The sequence below is a fragment of the Equus przewalskii genome, chromosome 21 (assembly GCF_037783145.1).
Source record: "Equus przewalskii isolate Varuska chromosome 21, EquPr2, whole genome shotgun sequence".
Classification (NCBI taxonomy): Eukaryota; Metazoa; Chordata; class Mammalia; order Perissodactyla; family Equidae; genus Equus; species Equus przewalskii.
The window spans coordinates 2019450-2041310 of record NC_091851.1 but is presented as its reverse complement, the minus strand read 5'-3'; the positions used below and the strand labels follow the sequence as shown (position 1 = coordinate 2041310).

At 41.4% G+C, this 21861-nt stretch overlaps 1 protein-coding gene across 2 annotated transcripts in view; it reads right to left on the bottom strand.

Moving 5' to 3' along the window:
• Positions 1-21861, bottom strand: part of NAPB (NSF attachment protein beta) — a 45268-nt gene that overhangs the window by 17494 nt on the left and 5913 nt on the right. Inside the window, exons 2-5 of one of the 2 annotated variants that reach the window (XM_070588535.1) lie at positions 16958-17037; positions 8518-8634; positions 6628-6674; positions 6413-6490 (exon numbers count right to left, since the gene is read on the bottom strand). In XM_070588535.1, coding sequence (XP_070444636.1) covers positions 6413-6490; positions 6628-6674; positions 8518-8634; positions 16958-17037 — 322 coding nt within the window. The remainder of the gene's footprint in view (positions 1-6412; positions 6491-6627; positions 6675-8517; positions 8635-16957; positions 17038-21861) is intronic. The other variant, XM_070588536.1, reaches the window with a different exon arrangement.

Here is a 21861-nt window from a genome sequence, read left to right as displayed (position 1 = left end):
ACAAGCTGAAGATGGCAGAACTTCCGTCAATCTGGCTCCTAAAAACTACAAAGGGCAGAATGTACCCCAACCCCCATGTCCCCACGACTGTCAAACCCAGAACAGTTACAATGGATTGTTATTTTAGAGACATATGAAGCCCTACTACACTTTAGATCCATGGCTTGCTACAGCAGCACAGACTATCCTCACCATTACCATATGTGTTATCTAGAGTAAGGGTGATGCCTTCAATCTAAAATGTTGGTGCTGAATTAACAGTCAAGAGGAAAGGAAACAGAAATTGCAGGCTGGAAAGCTAGAAGCCCTTGTCATTCTGTGGCATGAGACTTGGTGAAATCAACCATGCAACAATCTGGAAGGCAAAACACAAGCCTCCTGGAACTAGAAAACCCTATGGGAAGAAGCTCTGTGTATACAGCCAGTGCCAGTTTGTATTACTGTTTTCAGCAAGATTTTGTAAGAAAGAAGAACTCTGGAAAGAATTAGCCTGTTTGTAGGCAGTTATGAAAGGAAGGAGAAAGTCCAGAAACAGAGAGCCTCATCAGATGGAAAGGCCAATGGCTTCTATACCCCAAATGGCAAGAGGTAAGTTTGAACAACGTTTTAAACTAGGAGTCTGGCAAACTTTTCTGTAACAGGCCAGATAATAAATATTTTAGGCTTTGTGAGCCATATGATCTGTTGCAACTACTTAGCTCTCCTAAAGTAGCACAAAAGTGGCCAGAGATGATATATAAATGAATGAGTGTGGCTGTGTTCCAATAAACTTTATCTATGGACAATGAAATTACAATTTTATATAATTTTTGTGTGTTATAAAATGTTTTTTTCCCATCAATAATTAAAAATGTGAAAACCATTCTTAGCTTGGAAGTGTACATAAATAGGTGGTGGGTTTGCAGACCCCTGCCTTAAGTTTCAAGGTTTTCCCAGTAAGCCCAAAAGGGGGAGGCAGTATCATGCAAAAATCAGATTACAAGTGCTGCCTTCCCACTTGAGACTATCAGTTCAATGACTTCACGGCAGCCCTAATGAGTTAAAAGAGGCCCAGAGACAAGAAACAACAAGTGAAATAAAACAGGCTAGGGAACTCTGTTGGAAAGCCACTTTGGGGTGGTTTCTGGTCAGCAAGCTGACTGGAAACAAAGAGACTTGGCTCGTAAAGCCTCAGACCCTCTCTCCTACAGGCGGTAGTGATAATGACCAAGAGAGCAGAGCCACCTCTGAAGCCACAGGCTGAAGGGCGCAGAGTCAACATTAGCCCAGTCTGGCTGCAGAGCACCACGGACAGTTTGTGAAAAGCAGACACTTCTGTGTTTGAATGATTATGTTTTGCATCTATTTGTTTCAGTCATTTAGCCTACCCTGACTAACATGCTCCCCTGCCAATTTTATCAGCATTATTTGTTTTGTTTAAAGATTTTTTTTTTCCTCTTTCTCCCCAAAGCCCCCCGGTACATAGTTGTATATTCTTCATTGCGGGTCCTTCTAGTTGTGGCACGTGGGATGCTGCCTCAGCGTGGCTTGATGAGCAGTGCCAGGTCCACACCCAGAATTCGAACCAACAAAACACTGGGCCGCCTGCAGGGGAGCACACAAACTTAACCACTCGGCCATGGGGCCAGCCCCGATCAGCATTATTTGTAATAGGAGAAAAACTAGAAACAATTTAAAGGATTAAATATAATGGGCAATATGCCATGATTAAAACTAACAGAGAGAAAGCTCAATATGGAAAGTTCTTCATGAAATATTAAATTAAACAGCCATAAAAGAACAGGTACACTACAGTCCTCTTTTTACAAATATACTATAGAGGCACCCAGAAAATGCCTGGTAGAATATATTCCTTTGGAGTACAAGTCAGAGCTGTCACAAACATACACGTATGAGATTATCTGAGGAAGGCACATCTTCTCCCACTAAAATGTAAGCTCTGTGAGGGTAGGTTTCCTCGGGGTTTTGCTCACCATTCTGTCCCAGAGTCCAGCACAATGTCTGTCATACAGTAGGTGCTCAACAAACAGATGCTAGGTGAATGAATGAAACTGTACTTCAAGTAAGGGTCCCCTACTAACTACTGCCAATATCTGGGTTAATCCGAATGCCCAGCAGAGAGAAGTTTTTCGGTGAATTGATGATTAATCAAAAATAATCTTTGAACTGTCCTCACTCTCCCAAGTATATAGCACTCTTTCCCATCACCATAAATGGGGTGAGGTATGAGAAACGTCCAAATCTTTCTGTAGATTATCAGATTATAAGAACCTCTTCCCAGAGAGGGAGTGTAGCTACTTATCTTCCTAGTTCTTACAGCACCAGAATTCAAGGAATAGGGTTCAGTTAAACCATATGTAACTGCTGTTTTGGAGGTTAAAAAAAAAGGTCTAATGTCAACAGTTTGGTTTAACCTGACACTAGATAATGGTATTGGTTCATTGAAATGTTATAACTGTAAACTACAGCTAGATTTATCACATAAAAGAAAAACTTAGTTTGGTTTTTAATAACGCTAATTAAACCAACAATCAAATTGCATGGTTTTCCCAAGTTTTGACAGAGACTGGAATTGAAAGGAAAGCTTATCTACTGGCTTAACAGAAGTTTCAGAGAAGAGAGAACGGCCACAGGTTATCTTTGTATGTTTACAGGCAGTTTGAAATTTTAACATGTAGTAAAACTTACCAGGCACAAGTAGACCCTTACACACTAGAAATCAGCCCACTGTATCTTACAATTTCAAGGATAATAATAAATAACCAAAATAGAACACAGTCACCAATAACGGCAGCACAATAATGATAAATCCAGACATGAAACCAGCTTGATTATCCTATTATTTAAGTAGCATGCCCAAAGAATCACAATATTCCTTTTTGGGGAATCTGGTACGTATCATGATGCTGGAGAATACATGGATCCTGAAATGAGACAAGGTTCTCTAGGACTGCAGTCATCATTGGTGTCTTAAAGCAAATGCAATTTCCAGGGTTCAAGCTCAAAAGTCCACTTTGTAGGTGAAACAGCCTTAAACAGCCTTCAGATGGGATCAATTCTTTTAGAACATATACCCCGAGACAGGACCTAACATGAACTTGCCACAGACACCTATCCTACATTGTAACAAACAGTATGGAAATCATATTCTCTAGGGGCTGAAACACAAGTGAGTCAAAGTTCCTCTTGACATTTTAACAGACCCTTTAAAAATGACCAATTTATTATTTGGTTCAGTGTTTTACTTCAGGAAGTCAAAGAAGTAATGTGAGTATAAGAAACTTCACACTTCATGATTCACTAGCTAAAAATCTGTGAATGAGTCAGAGAACATACAGTGGCCAGTATGAAAAGGGAAGAAATTCATTTGTAATAAATCAGATAAAAGGTATCTTGGTGTGTCTGATTTTTCAAATTTAAACTTCATACACCATCAACCACACTACAGTGAGTCCCACCAGGGAAGCGAAGGCAATGATGTTTCTAAATACAAGAGCCCAAACATCAGGGAACATGAGAAGTTAACCTTGTGTGTGTGTTGAGTAATATTCTTAAATTGCTTTTAAAAGAACACATCATATCAATAAAGAAGATGCCACCTACTGGCCAGCTCACAGAATGGCAGGAACACCATGAGTAACAGGGGCCTCAGAAACTGCCATGACAAATCATCAATTTTTAGAAAAAAGAAGGAACACAAGACTGAGTATTCATTTTACCTACCCTGCATTTTAAGGAGATCCATGTGGTGAAGTGGCTGCCTGACACCGTGCCCCGGCAACAGAGATGGCATAGTGCTATGGGCTCCTGTCTCCAAAGTCATCTTCTGACCCCCGGGGACAAGGAGCTGATGAAGCAGCCTCAGGTGGCAAGATGCCCTGTGCACGAGTGCTTGTCTGCCCAAGATGATTCAACCTCAATAAAGATGTAGTGCCCATCTAAGACACCCCGATCAAATAAATATCCCAGCCACACCAGAGCCATCTCCTTCCTGTTTCCTCATCAACTCCACACCAGGGAACAAAGAAGGGCTCTGTTCTGGGCTCATCATCTCCTTGCATGGTCTGCAGATACCCTCTCCAAAGAGAAGATGCACATGCACATGCCAATGCAACTGTTAGCCTTGATCTTGTCAAGATCAGAGGGTAGCCTTGGAAAAGCATGGCATATTATGATAAAAACAGCCAAATAATGAATTCTATGTAACAAGTCAGCAAATTTTGTGCTGTATATCCAAAAGCTGGTGGTCAGCATGAAGTCAGAGGGTGAAGGTTAACCACGCCAGTCCAACTTTAGAACTAAGAGATGCCTCCGTGAACCAAGAAAGACTCCATTTGCTCTGGCAGGTACACTGTTACGGCAGAGATGGGGACGTTGTTTGTTGATTTATTAGAACCTACTATGTCCCAGAGCTCTACGCTCTTGGGATAGATCAGTAAACCAGAGGCAAAGCTCCCTGTTGACATGGGCGCCCACTCTAGTGGAGAGATGATGAATCACAGGAATGATGAGCAAGCATATTGTAGCACATGATACAAGGTGACCCGTGCAATGCAAAAAAAAGAAAAAGCTGACGTAGGTGGAGGTACCTGAGTATGTATTTGTGAGGGGCTGAGGTTCCAACTTTAAGTGGTCATTACAGATCTCATGGAAAAGATGACAAATGAGCAAAAATCTGAAGGACAAGAGGAAGTCAGCTACATGGACATCTAGGGAGCTCTTCAGGCAGAGGGAACAGTCGGGGGAAGGTCCTGAGGCAGGAGCTCATCTGGCATGTGTGAGGATCAGCAAAGAGGTCAGGGTGGCCGCAGTGAGGTACAGTGTGGGGAGGAAGGAGAAGAGGAAGAGGAGAGGCCTGAGAGGCGAGGGGGCATCTGCAAGGTTCTGGCTGTGCCTCTGACTAAAAGGAGGCCAATACCAGGTGGTGAGCAGGGGAGAAACAATCTGATTTACTGTGTACAAGGATCACTCTGGCTGCTCTGTAACACAGTAGAGGGCACAAGTAAAAGCAGAGAGGCCAGTTTAGAAACTACTTCCATGATCCAGTGAAAGCTAGGGGACAACAAGGCAGTGAGAAGTGCACAGACTCAGGAACTTTGAGGACAGTGCCCACAAAAACTGCTCACAGACTGGATGTGGAGAAAGAAGGCAAGGAGGCCTGTGGTTTGGAGGGGAACATAGGAGTGGGAGGTAGGGCAAGATCAGAATGCAGTCTCAGACATGCTGGGTTTAAGATGACTGTTGGACACAAGTAGAGAGATTGGCAGACAGGGGCATACAGGAATGTGAAATTCAAAAGAGGTCTGCACTGCAGACAGATAGAAGAGGCACCAGCCAAGGAGCCGGGAGAGAGCACTCAGCGAGGTGGCCGCAGAGCCAGGTGGAGGCGGTGTTCCAGAAGCCACTGAGGGAAGAAGTGAAACAAAGAGGAAGAGCGACAACTGTCTGATGCGGCAGCAGGCACAGGAGTGCCATGACCATTCAGACAGGAAGGAAGTGCAATCTCTAAGAGCATGCTCAGCGTTCATTAGTCTGACAGTAACTGGTGATGATCTCCTCCACCACCGTTTCTGTCTGATTCACACCTGCTGTCTTTCACAGTACTCAGGAGGACAGTTTTACATAAATACTTGTCTCCAGACTGAGCTGAGACAGCCTCTGGAGTCTGACAAATGTGTTTTCTTCTCACTGAGGAACACTCCAGCCCTGCCGGTGAGCCCATGACTGAGAAGTCAATGTGAGACAGGAGAAAACTCAGCGCTGCGGCCCGCTTTGCATCAGCTCCGGTGGTTCCAACCTGAGTGATCCCAGGCAGCACAACCCTTTTGAGCCCTGAGTTCCACACCCAATAAAAGGGCCTCAGGGTTGGAAAGCTGAAATGTGGTAAAATTCATGGCATGCCACCAAGGACAAAGCCTGGAAGACAGTAGGTGCTCAATAAATCTTTCCTCCTTCTTCTCTTCTTTTGCTACTATAAACCACAGCTCAGAAAACCAGACGAGTGAAACACATGTGTGGCCAAGTCAGCATTCACCCAACTTCTTCCTCAAGAAAAGGGCCTGAATATAGAGGGGTGCAATGCCTGCAGGACTTCTGCTTCCTTCACAGGGCTGCAGAGACCTAGCAATAGAGATGAAGATTCCTCTGGTGAGACCAATGTTCCGACACGAATCAGACAAAGCAGAAACAGCGAATGGGCTTGGTAAATCTTAACCAGCTCTCATGTCTCAGACAGTCACTCCAGGCAAACAGCCTGTCTACTCATCAGCCCAAGAGGCCCCTCGAGTCTCCCTGTAAAGTCATCTATGATCACTCTGCACCACTCACCTCCACTGGAAAAGGGAGGGTTCCTCAAGTCAACTTATCTACCTGCTTCACACCAGTTTATGAGGAATCACATTCGTTGCTTTACCTTCTCGATGTCTACAAGTTCAGTCTCATAGATCTCAGCAATGGTGATGTGGTGCTTGGCTGCAATTGTAAACCTTCCCTGGGGAAGAAAAAAAAAGACAGTCATATTCCTCTTTTATCTATCTAAACGGCAATCGGTTTAGAAACCAAAGAGTACAACTCTAAGCCATCTCAAAGACTCCACCCCACAGCCGCTCAAGCAAGGCAATGTCTTACCATGTCTGTGTAAATGTCGATGGCTGCATTTAAGCAGTTGATAGCCTCTGAAGCGAAGGCATTTAAGAAAAACAATGAAAAATCCATTCAGTCAAAGAGGGTTCAGGTGGGCCTGTCTTCCTGGCTGTTACTAGAATGTTAAGGAGGCCCCATACGGGGTGGAGGGTGGGCAGGTTAGTTAGTGAGAAGCAAACACAAATCACGCACAAGTCCAGACCCCTCAGCATGCTTTGTCTGGAGCAGCTGCAGTGCAATTTAGGGAACTGGAGCTAGAGTGGTATGGCTCAATTACTCTTAACCTGACAATGAGGACTCCATCCAGGGGAAAGACTGCATTATAAAGAAGAAAAAACCATGGGAGTGTCATCAACACCAATCAGCTATATCCGCTAAAACATAAATGTAAATGCATTCTTCATTGATATCATGTATATATATATATAAAATAATTTTGGAAGATAGTACTTCACAAGAAAGATCACTTCAATAGACTTCATGCAGCCAAAATCAAAAGCACTTTGAAATCCCTGTTCAGACAACTCTTAAGCAAAGTCAACATTTTTTTACATTGTTAAAAGAGGCTAACTTTTGGTGTAGGAAGGAAGGAAGAAAAAAATCTAATAAATGATAGTGCTAATAAATTATATGAATTTTCTAGAACAGTGAGCCAACAAATTTCCCATCACAAAATGGTGGTGTTTATAATGCTGGCATACGGCTGACAGCTCCAAGTTTACTGCTTTTGTTTTAAAAGAGGCAGCAAAGTGAAAAGGCCTGACTGAAGAACTAGAAAGGTAAGAAGATTAACAAAAAGTAAAAGCAATTTCCTCCTAAACTATATAAGAAATGTGGACTCATCATTACACCTTCAAAAATACAGAGAAACAGAACAATAAGTTATCCACAATCCCACTCAAAACCACTGTCAGTATTTTGATGCACTTTTCCTTCCAGCGTTTCCTGGATGCAATTCTGTGTGCACAAACTTTCTTAGGAATTTGAGGTCTCAATTCTCATGTGGTTCTTTAGCTACTATGTGAACATCTGCAGGTCACTGAAGATTCTCTGAAACCAGGGATTTTAACATTTGCGTCATATTATAATACAGTAACAGATTATAACTTTACCATTCTACTCTTACTGCTCATTTAGGCTGTCTTCTGTTTTTCACTTTCGGAAATAAACTGTGATTAGCCCGTGAAATATCTATTTATGTATGATACATTCATAAAAGTTGAAATTTCTGTGTTAAAATGGACTGCTAAAAGGAAAAAGGGAGACTCCATAGCTACCGCTGTCATGTGTGGAAGGGAAGAAGAAACTAATGCTTTTAATGACTAAGCATACACTTCTCTAACTAAAAAAGAAATACCAAAACTTCTAACACTTTAAATACCCAAGTTCATTCTTCCTCAAAACCAATACTTTGAAAAACACGTCTTAAAAATCAGATGAATACCGTGTGAATAAGTTGTTTTAAACTATTGGATATTACAACCTCTCATTAACTGGATCTTCAAACACCCTAGGTACTTAGGAATAAGGGAACATTAGTTTCCCTTAATGAGCAATATACATATTCATACAATTAAGACAGAAATCGTAGATAAAAGTAAAGCTAATCTCCAAAATGTTCTCCAAAATGCAACATAAATGGAGTTTAAACCAGTGCTGACAACTAAACAGCCAAGATAAATTTAACATATTTTCTCCTCATAAAAGTTCCAAATGATTAAAGAAAAATCCCTAAAGTCACCAAAATCTCTGTCATTCCAAAGTACAAAGATTTCTTTCCACCAAGACTCAAAGGTCCAGCAGTGCCACCTGTGGGAAAGGTCACCCACACTGACCCTACTGTCCTAGTTACGCAGAGGCAGAGGTGAACCTTACCTTGAGGGTCTGCCTTTTTGTAAGCGTTTCCAGCGTCCACAAAGCTGGTAGCAGAATCATGTTTGCTCTGAAGCTGCATGTGGAGCTTGGCTGCCAGACAAAATGCATTTCCTGCAGCTGAAGAAGACAAATTACTACAATGAAACACAGAGGAACAAGTATTCCCACAGAACGACCCATGCTCTAGGTGCTAGGCCTACCCCTAGGAAAGTTCCAGTTCACTGAAAAGAAGCATTCTAGTCAGAAGCACAGAAAACGTGACCAACTGCATCTTAGATGTATCTAAAAATAACCAGAATCAAGTCCAGCAGTGATAAGCGCTTCTCTAGGTCCCAGGAGAAGTCCCCAGTGGCACCTGGGCAACAGGCCTCCATTCAATCCCCAGGGCCAGGCCAAGCCCAAGCTCTTCACTTCTGTCCCCAGCACACACCAAACATCGACTGAGGGCTTCAAGCTATGAATGTTTAAAGAAACATAAAACACTGACTGAGACGAAGGATATTTACCTGCCCATCTTTCTATCATACAGTGTCCACTGAACTTTGCTGATAATGTTGAAGTAATTGCTAACGAAGGCTTCACGGACAAAGTAGACTTCTCAAAGAGTGAAAATTAGGCCCATAATTTGAAAATTCGAAGATTTTTCTTAAGTTTATAAGAAAATCTGACTGAAATTTATACAAGGTTTAATCTGTCTTTATTCCACTTTGTGTGAAAATTTGCACATTTCCCTACAGAATCATAGAAGGGGTTGGTTATGGGGTGCTGCCCAGGTCTCTGTCTGGACACGGCACAATGTGAAAGGCTTATGCACTAAAATTTTTCAGAAAAGGCCTGGATCAGGGACCATGGATTCTGAGCAGCAGAAAAGAATGAGGGAAGGAATCCCTAGCAGAGGAGTCACACGAACAAGGAACAAATGCTGGAAGGCAAGAAAGGACTGGAACTGGAGGCCAGTGACAAGCCTCTGCTGCCTGCTGGAGGAGGCATGAATGTGCTGGGGCAAAGGAAGACATGTCAGGCCAGCTCAGGAGGCTTTAAACGTCAACATGAGAAACATGGACGAGGATGAATCCACTTCATCATGAGCTTCTCAGTTCAGAGAGAGTGCCACGGCAGTCCTCAGAAAAATGAGCCCCACGGACTGGGGAGCACAAAGGCCTCTGGAGACAAAGTTCAGTAAGGTCTGCAATAGGGAAGTCACTATCAACAGGAATGGAGGGAAAATAATTTGCTCCACTAGGAAGAGCATGATTAAGAATATCACAAAAGGGGAGTGACGTCAGCATCATGGCAGAGCGAGCTCTTCCCTCAGACACAATGACAAGGACATTCATAAACCAACACAGGGCAGTCATAGAACACAAAGACGTCTGCAGGTGGAGGTGCTGGACCCCTAGGAGGAAGTGGAAGGATGTGAGGAGAGGTCCTCTCCCTCCCTGGCAGCTATCTAGGGTGCGGGACTGCACAGCGCTGAGAAAAGAGAGGGAAGAGGCAGTTCTCCACAGGAACACCTTGCTCTCCAAGTTCCCTCACAGGCTGTGGGGAAGCTCCACAGGAGAAGTTTGAGCTGTTGCAGGGGTCTCTTCATCAAGCCAGTACCCTAGGAGGGCAGATAGCAAGGGCAGAGCCAGAAGGGCTCTGGGATCACACATGGAAAGGAAAGCCTCCTCCCTCCACCAAGCACTCCAGCTTGGCTGGTTGGCCAGAACAACCGCACGTAAGTTAGAAAAGCAGCAGCTGTGAGCAGGTAGTCGCAGATGGGCCCTGTCAGCATAGATTCCAAAGTAAACGCACAGACACCAGGGATCACAGCAGGCTCAGAATACAGAGCTCCTGAGTGGCAGGTGGAATCTGCGACCAGATACCATCACTATGCAAAGGCACAAATCCACCCCATCAAATAGTATGAAGAAATGTATTAATACTCTAGACCAGAAGGAAAAGGAGAAGAACCCAGAAATAATCCTGAAGGCACAGAAATCTACAACCTAAATGACAGAGAATTCAGGGCCGGCCCAGTGGCACAGCTATTAAGTGTGCACATTCCGCTTCGGCAGCCTGGGTTTCGACAGTTTGGATCCTGGGTGCAGATGTGGCACCACTTGGCAAGCCATGCTGTGGTAGGCATCCCACATATAAAAGAGAGGAAGATGGGCACAGATGTTAGCTCAGGACCAGCCTTCCTCAGCAAAAAAGAGGAGGATTGGCAGCAGTTAGCTCAGGGCTAATCTTCCTCAAGAAAAAAAGAAATAAAATTTAAAAAATGACAGAGAATTCAAAATGCTTACCATAAAAAAACCTCAATGAGTTACAAGAAAATTCAGATGGACAGTTCAAGGAAATCAGGAACAAAATTCATGAACAGAGAGAATTCTCCACAAAAGAGATTGGAACTATAAAGAAAAACCAATCAGAAATGTTGAAGATGAAAAACAATAAATGAGATAAAAATCTGGAGTCCTTGAATAACAGAGCTGATGTTATGGAGGACAGAATTAGCAGGTTGGAGGACAGAAATATAGAAATGCTTCGGATGGAACAGGAGAGGCAACTAAGACTAAAATGAAATGAAGAAAGTCTCTGAGAAATATCGGACTCAATTAGGAAATGCAACATAAGGATTACAGGTATTCCAGAGGGGAAAGAGAGGGAGAATGGAGTAGAAAGCTTGTTCAAAGAAATAATAGCTGAGAACTTCCCAAACCTGGGGAAGCAGCTGGAAATACAAGTAAAAGAAGATAACAGAACTCCTAATTATATCAAGGTACAAAGATCTTCTCCAAGTCATATACTAGTAAAACTGGCACAAGTCAATGAAAAGAAAAAATATTAAGGGCAGCAAGGCAGAAGAAAATAACTTACTTAGGAACCCCTATCAGGCTTTCAGCAAATTTCTCAGCAGAAACCTTACAGACCAGCAGAGAGTGGAATGATATATTCAAAAATATGAAACACAAAAACTTTCAGCCAAGAATACTCTATCCAGTGAAAATATCCTTCAGCTACGATAGAGAAATAAAAACTTTCCCAGATAAACAAAAGCTGAGGGAGTTCATCACCACAAGATCCAGCCTACAAGAAATGCTGAAGAAGGTCCTCATACTGGAAAAAAAATAAAAGTGTTTACAAAGCCTCAAGCAAGGAGACAGACAAAATCAGAAAACTGCAAGCTCTCTATCAGAACAGGTTAGCAAACACTTAAATATAACATTAAAGATAAAGAGAAGGAAAACATCAAGAATAAATATAATCACTTCATTTTAACCATACACTCACAACACAAAATGGAATAAGTTTTGACAACAATAACTTAGGGAAGAGGAAAGGGATGGAAGCTGCTTAGACTAAGGAAATAAGAGGTTATCAGAAAACGGACTACCTCATCTATGAGATCTTTTATACACATCTCAGGGTAACCACTAAACAAAAATTCAGAACAGGGACACAAATGATAAAGAGAAAACTGAGAAAACCATCATAGAGATCTACCAAACTGAACTGGTAGTCCAAAATACACGGGATGAGAAACAAGGGAAATACAGAACAAGCAGAAAAATAACTCATAAAATGGCAGCATTAAGCCCTCACATATCAATAATCACTCTAAATGTAAATGGATTGAATTCTACAATCAAAAGACATAGAGTGGTTGGCTGGATTAAAAAAATCAGACCCAACAATATGCCTCCAGGAAACACATCTCAGCTCTAAGGACAAAGAGAGTCTTAGAGTGAAAGGATAGAAGACGATACTCCAAGCTAACGGCAAATAAAAGAAAGCAGGTGTTGACATACTTATATTAGACAAAGCAGACTTCAAGATAAAAAAGCAATGAAAGACAAAGAGGGGCAGTACATAATGATAACAGGAACACTTCACCAAGAAGACATAACATTTATAGATACTTATGCACACAACACACGAGCACCAAAGTATATAAAGCAACTATTAACAGAGCTAAAAGGAGATATTAACAGTAATGAAATAATAGTAGGGAACCTTAATACCCCACTGACATCAACGGATAGCTTATCCAGACAGAACATCAACAAGGAAATAGTGGAATTAAATGAAAAACTAGACCAGATGGACTTAATAGATACATATAGAACGCTCCATCCCAAAACAGGAGAATACGCATTCCTCTCAAGTGCACATGGAAGATTCTCAAAGATAGACCAAATGTGGGGAAACAAGGCAAGCCTCAATAAATTTAAGACTGAAATCACATCAAGCATCTTTTCCAACCATAATGCTATGAAATTACAAGAAAATCAACTACAAGAAAAAAGCTAGGAAAGTCACAAATACATGGAGACTAAACAACGTGCTACTGAACAACCAATGGATCATTTAAGAAATTTAAGGAGAAACCAAAAAATATCTGGAGACAAATGAAAATGAAAATACACCATACCAACTCATACAGGATGCAGGAAAAGCAGTCCTAAGAGGGAAATTCATAGCAACACAGGCCACCTTCACAAACAAGAAAAATCTCAAGCAATCTTAAACTATGTATAACAGAATTAGAAAAAGAACAAAGCAAGCCCAAAATCAGCAGAAGGGGAGAAATAATAAAAATTAGAGCAGAAATAAATGAAACCAAAACCAAAAAAAAAACAGTAGAAAGGATCAATGAAACTAAGAGCTGGCACTTTGAGAAGAGCCCATCTGAGCTGCTAGTCAGCTGGTACTTTCCTAAACTGCCACTTGGAAGTTAGCTGCTGCCCAAGTACCCCAGGTGCCTGCCCACTACACTGCCAGCAGCCTTGGCCTCTCTTCTGGGACTCCCAGCCTCATGGTTCACCAGTGTAAGGGTTAAAGCCTGGCAGACTGCAGGAGTTCTGCAGTCCCAGCTCCAGCTGGGAGCTAGTGTCCTCTCTGATTGATCAGTGCCTGTGTCATGCTGGTGGTTAAATATTTTCAAAACCGCCTAGGTACTCTTTTTATCTTGCACAGAACAAGAGTTGAACCTGGGCAGAATGGCTCAGGAATTTGTCCTGCCTCTTTTCCCTCAGCTAAGCCCAGAAACCTGAATGGGAATTACGTGGTTACCTCTGGAGAGGGGTTAGGACAAGGGATGGCAGCTGAAGCTTTAGTGGGATTGAATGTTTTATTTCTTAAAAAGAAATTTAAAGTAAATGTTTAATACCAGCAGTGGGTACTTAGGCATCTGCCACTACTTTCTGTACTTTTCTGAATGTTTATGACAAACCGTTTTTTAAGTACAACAGATTCTGTGATATTCTTTTTTTTATGCTAGTTTCAGAAACTTTATTTATTGAGGTCATAATAGTTTATAACATTGTGAAATTTCAGTTGTACATTATTATTTGTCAGTCACCATATAAATGCGCCCCTTTACCCCTTGTGTCCACCCCCTGACCCCCCTCTGGTAACCATTAATCTGATGGGTTCTGCCTAAGAGTCTAGTAATAATTCGGATTTCCCAAGTCAAGTGCTTAGAACAGCCTGGCTCCAGTTACACACGTCCTCCCTCTTCCACCAGTAATTTCATTTTACACAGTTTCTCTATGTTGACTGTCCCAGAACCAATCATGGTCCATCCATTCCTGGATGAGTGTAATACCATAGTATCCAGGCTCGCCCAGGCTATCTCCTTTCCCCAGGCAATACTAAGAGCTTTAATTTTAAAATTTCGTGCTCCCACCTTCCAAAATTAACTGCTGGCTGACTTTTTCACTCTGAGCACTCATTTCAATCACTGCTAACAAATGCCAGCTGGACCTCTCCAAACTTGGAAGTGTCTTTAAAGGGGCATATTTTATTTAATTTTTTTTGAGGAAGACTAGTCCTGAGCTAACATCTGCCACCAATCCTCTTTTTTCTGAGGAAGATCGGCCCTAAGGTAACATATATGCCCATCTTCCTCTATTTTGTATGTGGGACGCCTGCCACAGCATGACTAGATAAGCAGTGCACAGGTCCACGTCCGGGATCCAAACCTGTGAACCCTGGGCCACCAAAGCAGAGCACGTGAATGTAACTGCTACACCACTGGGCCAGCCCCTAAAGGGGCATATTTTAAACCAAAGTCACACAACTTCTCAGGGTCAATTTTCTCAATGGTAAAACTGGTTTAATAGCCTGCCAGGATGAGTTCTCAAAACTGACTATCATATGAGTTAGCTTAATCTTTATAGAAGAACTTTTAAAACTATCAAGAGATGCAGTGGTGTTATGATCACCATCACTGCAACATGGAAATAATTCTAAAAAACCTAGTATTTATGCATTCACTACACAAATATCCTGAGCATCTACTATCTTGCAGGCATCATCTACTATGTTGCTGACACTAGTCCAGGGGCTGCAAATATAGCAGAAAAGAAACACAAAAACATCCTGGCTTTCTAAGGTTTACATTCTAATGAAGGATAGCACATAATAAAAACACACAAACAACATAAATGAATAAATACATTTCATTTATTTTGGTTAGACTGTAGAAAGGGGAAGGGGGTTTCCCAGAAGGAGAAGACTGCTATCTTTAAAAGGGATGGCCAGGGAAGACCTCACAAAGAAGACAACATTTGAAGAAGGACCTGAAGGGAGCAGGGAACCAGCTATGCTCTATTTGGAGAAGGGAACGTCAGAAAGACGGAACAGCACATGTAAAGGCTCTGAGGAGGGGGCCAGGTGAACCAAGGGAGTGGGTAGGAGATGAGGTCAGAGACTGGAAGGGACTGGGGAGATCAGGTAGGTCTGCGAAGGCCACTGTTAAGGACTTCAGATTTTATTTGAAATGACATGATTGGACTCATGTTTTAACAGGATTACTTTGGTTTCTTCATTAAAACAAACTAGAAAAGTACAGAAGCATGGAGATGTCAGCCCAGGAAGAGACGACTTCAATGGGGGAAGACACAAAGCCTCCTGCGTTATATAAATGTTAACAGCCCTTCTGAAATGGAATTTCCAACGGTTAGAACATCTGGTCACCAGATAAAATACATAAGTGGTCTTTTTAGATAAGATCACTTTTTACCTATGATTACAGGAACTGAACAAAAGATGGGAATGCTGAGACAATACTCTTTTCTCCTCCATTTTTTTCAACACATTATAATTCAAGCATTAAGTGCATTTTGAAAACATAACATTTCCTTTTTACTCAAAACTAAACCTATAAAGAATTTTAGAGCCAGAAAGGACCTTTCAGATTCATCTAGTTGAACAGCATTTGCTTCATTGAAATGATTTTAGTGTCAGCCTTAAAAGCAAATGAGTAAATCAACACACTGTATTCCTTAAACTTACACAATGTTATGTGTCAGTTATAGCTCATCAAGGCTCGGGGGGAAAAAGCAAATGGGGAAACGGCCTTGTAGAGGGCAATGGCCCAGTTTTAGATCATGCAGCAGGTGCAAGCTGGGCTAGAGACCCATCCCTGCTCTGGCTGAAAGTCCTCTCCATTTTCTCTACAGAAACACCCTATCGCTGGGCCATGACAAGCCTCTTTTTCCAGGGGTAGGGGATGAATTTGTTTCTCTAATCAGTGTTAGAAAGAGCAATCCCCTCTCAGATGAATAAAAAGAACAATTCTGTTGATTTTGTTATGTGTAATTTCACTGGGAAAGGCATTACTTTAAAGAATGATGAGTCTTATGGGATTTATATAAATAACACCCCCACTGTCACATTTCTCAATGGAACCACAATCAGTTATCACAGTGCTGTTCTCAGAGTAAGGAATGGTTAGAAATTCTCAAACAATGTTTAGGTAAAGAAAAGCAGACATTTCTCTTTACCCTACTTGTTTTCAATGAGTTTTACTACAGTTTTCAATCCTTATGGTACTGGATTTAGTTGAGCACTTTAGTAAGAAGCAAAGATTACTCTTCTTAATTCCAAGTTATTTTTTTTTTTTTTAAAGATTGGCACCTGAGCTAACATCTGTTGCCAATCTTTTGCTTTTTTTTCTTCTTCTCTCCAAAGCCCTCCAGTACATAGTTGTATGTTCTAGTTGTGAGTGCCTCTGGTTGTGCTATGTGGGACGCCACCTCAACATGACCTAACGAGCGGTGCCACGTCTGCACCCAGGATCCGAACTGGCAAAAGCCTGGGCCGCCGAAGCGGAGTACACAACCTTAACCACTCAGCCATAGGGCTGGCCCCCAAAGTAATTTGAACACTTTTTAATTACCACATGTCTATTGTATTAAGTGGTTTATAAAAACTAAAACAGAAATAGTGTCTGTGCTTAAACTTTAGCCAGGATTTCAGGTTTTGTTCACTTAGATCAAGGTCCTTTTCTCCCAGCCCACAGAGGCCACACCAGTTATTCAGCACTGACACCTGTCTCAGAGCCAGCAGTCTTTTTCTAAGGGGAATGCAGCCAGTCATTTCCTCCTTCAAAATGAATTTAAAGTTATTTATCTGAAATGTAAACAAACAAAAACTTTATACATACCACTCCAATTTTTAGCCATCTTGAACATATTTGCAGCTCTGGTATACATTTCACAAGCTTCTTCTATTCTTGTGTTTCCTCTAAGAAAAATTTAAAAATGAGGTTAAGTTTCACCATAACAACCATCCATGTCCCTAATCCTCCCTCCCTCCCTCAAATAACAGACATTTAATGGGCACTTACTATGTGCCAGATAAGCATTACAGAATCTTAACAGCTGCTAAAAGGTGGTGATATTATCTCCGTTTTCCAGATGAGGCATGTGAAAGTAAAATAACGAGCTCAAGGTCACACGGCAAGGATGCCAGAGAACTGAGACTCAAAACACAAACCTGGCTGACCCCAGAGCCCACGTCCTTAACCACAGTCCTTTCCACACATGAAAACTGAAGTTTTAAGTCAGTCTGAGAAATCAGAAGTACATTTTTCAAAGGAGATTAAATTTTGAAGGATAAGGACATCTTTACCTTGCTAATTTCCAAGAGTTTAACATTATGTTTATTCATACTTAAAAACAAAAACAAAACCTGAAGCCACAGCATAGGAGAAAGCACCATGCTGTTTCACAGTTGTATTATCTATCAGGGGACAAGCCCTTCTCCAACGTGGAAGGGGCCTCAGGGTCCAGCTCCTCACCCTATGTGGAAATGCATTTTTCAACATCTTGAGAGGAGGAATTCCATTGCTGCTTCAGTGCATACTGTTCTGGAAAGCTCTTCACCAGGTAGCTGATTCCATTGACAGACAGCTTTAGCTGCTTAGAAATTTCTTCTTACATAAAGGCAAAAATAATCCTCTCTAACTTCCATCAGTTTTTTAATTCAACCTTGTTTTCACTAAGCTAAGCTAAGGCCTCTCAATGAATGATGTTTCTCTATCTTGTCTCTCTACATTATAAACATAAAATAATCAAAGAACCAAGACAAAGTAGACTGTGCAGTACACATAATGAGGAACTCAGAGTGGAGTAGGCCGTAAGGACTAAGAGACAGGAGGGGTCAAGCCTGACCCTTGGAGAGTGGGCACAATATGAATATGAGCGAATGCATATGTTTATGCCAGGAACTCACATAGGCTCCAAAGTCAAGCAGAGGGGTACGCACAGCTGAGTCCCAGCGCAGCCGACCTGGGCATACATTTAGGCTCAGATGTGACTTGCGCCTTAGGCAGTAACTACTAACTGACCCTAGGCTAGTTCTTTAACTTCTTTGGGCCTCCGTTTTTGCATGCGTAAACTTAAAATAATATGACCTATACTTTGGGGTTATTATGAAGATCAAAAGAAATAATCCAACAGTTTCCAATGCAGGGTTTGACTGAGAATAGGTACGCAATCAGGATGATTATTATAATTAGATTCATGTATTGAAGGCATACAAACTTTAGGGAATATTTGTACATCTGATAAGGGACTTGTCTTACAAGGGACTTGTATTTAGAAAATACAAAAAACTCATACAACTCAGTAATAAAAACACTAATAACTCAATTAAAAAATGGGCAAAGGATCTGAAGAGACATTTCTCCAAAGAAGATACATAAATAGCCAATAAAGACATGAAAGGATACTCAACATCATCAGGCATCAGGGAAATGCAAATCAAAACCACAAATGAGATACTACTTGACTCCCACTAGGTTGGCTAGAATCAAAAGACATAATAACAAGTGTTAAAGAGGATGTATAAACCAGAACTCTCCTATACTGCAGGTACAAATGTGAAACGGTACAGCTGCTTTGGAAAACAGTTTGGCACTTGCCCAAAAGGTTAAACACAGAGTTACCATATGACCCAGCCATTCCACTCCCGGGTACACACCCAAGAGAAATGAAAACATTATGTCCACACAAAAACTTGTATTCAAATGTTCACAACAGCATTATTCATAATTGCCAAAAAGTGAACTTAAATGTCCATCAACTGATGAGTGGACAAATAAAATGTGGTATATATATACAATGGAATATTACTGGACCATAAAAAGGAATGAAGTACTGATAGACACTACGACATGGATGAGCCTTGAAAACATGTTTAGTGAAGACGGTCACAAATGAGCACACATTGTATGATTCCATTTATATGAAAGGTCTAGAATAGGCAACTTCACAGACAGAAAACAGATTATTGGTTGCCTACAGCTAGGAGTACTAGAGAAAAATGGAGGGGCAGGGTATAGTTTCTTTCTGGGGAGATGAAAATGTTCTAAAATTGAATGTTGTGTTGGCTCCAAGCTCTGTGAATATACTAAAAACTACTGAATTGGACACTTGAAATGGGTGAATTGTATGGTATGTGAATTATATCTCAATAAAGCTGTATCCCCCCTCCCCAAAGACATCTTTAGGTGCTATGTCACACATTGAATGACAGGATGGCAACAATCACATCCACAAACTGTCAGAATAACCAAAGCCTTCTCTCACACCTTCATGTCCCTTTTTCATCACTTCAAATCCACATTTTTAAAAAAATACAATTAGATAATTTCCCCAATGGAAAATTCCTAACATGAGAGAGTTTTCAATCTTAGTCATAGCTCCTTAGAGCTAACAAAGGCTTGTCACTTTCTTGTCTCTTCTTTTTCTAAAGCGTACTAGGAATTCTGAACTGTAATTATAGTGCAATCATTCTTATTAAAGGTTTCCAAATAAAACTAGCTTAATTAAAATGTACTCTATCCTATTATTTTCAGAGATAGATTCAGCTAGGAATAATAGAACGCCTATATTATGCTAGGTTTTATGACGGATATTTCCACATACAACAACCATGAAAGACACTATCTCCATTATACAGAAGAAAAAACTGTATCTGGAGGTCAATAGCTTTCCCAAGGTCATCCAGCCAAGGTCAGTGTTGGTGACACCTGACTTCAAGTTCAGTGGTCTTTTTATAAAAATAACGAATGAACCCTGCTAGACTCAAGACCCTCACCTCTACTAAAACAGAATCACCAGAAATATTTTCATTTTAAAAGCACTAGAGAAACTCACTTGTCAGAAACAGAACTTTAACAATTCATGAAAAAATGTACTTTTGAAATTACTCCAAATGTATACTGTTTTATATTGTGAAAGTTAACTTTTATAAGTTTTAAGGGCAAATATTCAGAATTCACATTCAAATAATTCGACTGATTGTTATCTAGAGTCCCTGTGGTGAAACAGAAGATCCTTGAAAACAGAAACAAGTCTCTGTGAGGGAACCTACATTATAGTGATACAACATAAGTACATGACCACAAAATGAGCCCAATTATTTTGGGGGATTATGGTATCCTGACCTTGAAGGAGAAAACACTTTCTCTACTATGAAAGAAAACAGTGACCGGCCTGCATAAGAACCACCATCAACACTCCCTCACCCCCAAACCACCACAACCAACCCCCATGCCCAACCCCACCATGCAGCCCCAGCCGACACCACCTCCTCTCAATTCCAGGGGCAAAGCCGACTCTCTCCTTTTCTTGGTCATGCTTACTCAGGAAACATTCACTGAAGTCAATATGCGTTAGAAAATACCAAAGAAAGTTCTTGCCCATGAGGAGATAAGAATGCTGAGGAAAGAATATTAAACTTCAGGGCTGGAAAAAATGTGACAGTGTCCAACCCCCACCATGTTCCACTGAGAAAAGATGGTCACAACCACAACATGTCCCAGCAGGAGCCAGTGAACAGTAGAGGCATGCCTTGAGCCTGGCCTGCAAGTCCTCGCCTCTCTGCACTACCCCATCCTGCCTATTCCCATCGAGATGTCTGGCGGAAAAAAAAGTCAACCCAGGAAAATTATAGCCCGTTATTTCAAAGAGCTCAGATGACATCCTACATGCAGACAAATCATTGATCTTTTAAAAACTAATTAATCTTCAAATAATCTGAAGTCTTGCTTTGTCCTCATCTTGAATAGAACTATTTTGGAGCATTGTAAAACACTGCCAACTATACTACAGGCTCTTTTACAACTGTGGGTGGGAGGAGGGAAACTTTTTTCTTTTAGGAAGATTAGCCCTGAGCTAACTGCTACCTTCAAAGTAGATTTCGTGAAGACTAATGGCATACCGATCATGCCATGTTCCTGGAAGAAAAGGTGGCAACTGCAGAGAAACAAACAGAGCTGCTTCTAAAATCACAAGACAGTAGAGTAGAAATAGCATATAAAGCAACAGTGACAGTGCTGTTGTGATGTGAAAGCAGAACTAGAGACGAAATTCAGCTCTAGCATCAGAATACCCTGAAGAGATATCAAACTTTGTCAAAAGACTGAACACAGGGATCGTTTTAGTTGTGCCTGGGACCCTCAGGGGAAAACCCCACCAGCTCCTTCTCCTATTTATGAGCAACACCACTTTAGCCACTAACTAGACGGATGCTCTGAGGAGAGGGACCAGCACAGGGCCTGGCACACAGGCCTCAATAACCAGGTGGTCTCAGCTACACCTTACTGGTATAAGTGACTCAACCCAGTTAAGGCCTCTATATAAACTTAAGATTCTGGCAGGTGGGTGCAGAGAGCTACTCGTCTTGTGGCCACCCAAGAAAGCCTCATAAATAAGTGCCCTTGCTTATTAAATCCACCACCTACCAATCTGGAGGGATTTGCCTCTTTCTTCAGTTTCTCTTTGCCCTCAGTGTATGGGGGCTAGCTTCAGATTACACCCAGGAACAACATTTTTCAAGAAACTCAAGGAGAAAAAAAGTGTGAGCCAAGGATTGTATAGCCAGCCAAGCCATCCATTATGCACCATTGACAGAAGCAAGAATTCAAGGCACACTGCAGTAACTTCTAACTAAGAGATGACTAGGGAACATCAGTAAAAAGACTGGTGGTGGTGGCACTGAATATGTTTTGCTATAGATCCAAGACTAAAATAAGTAAGGGACAAGGGTAGAAAAGTAATA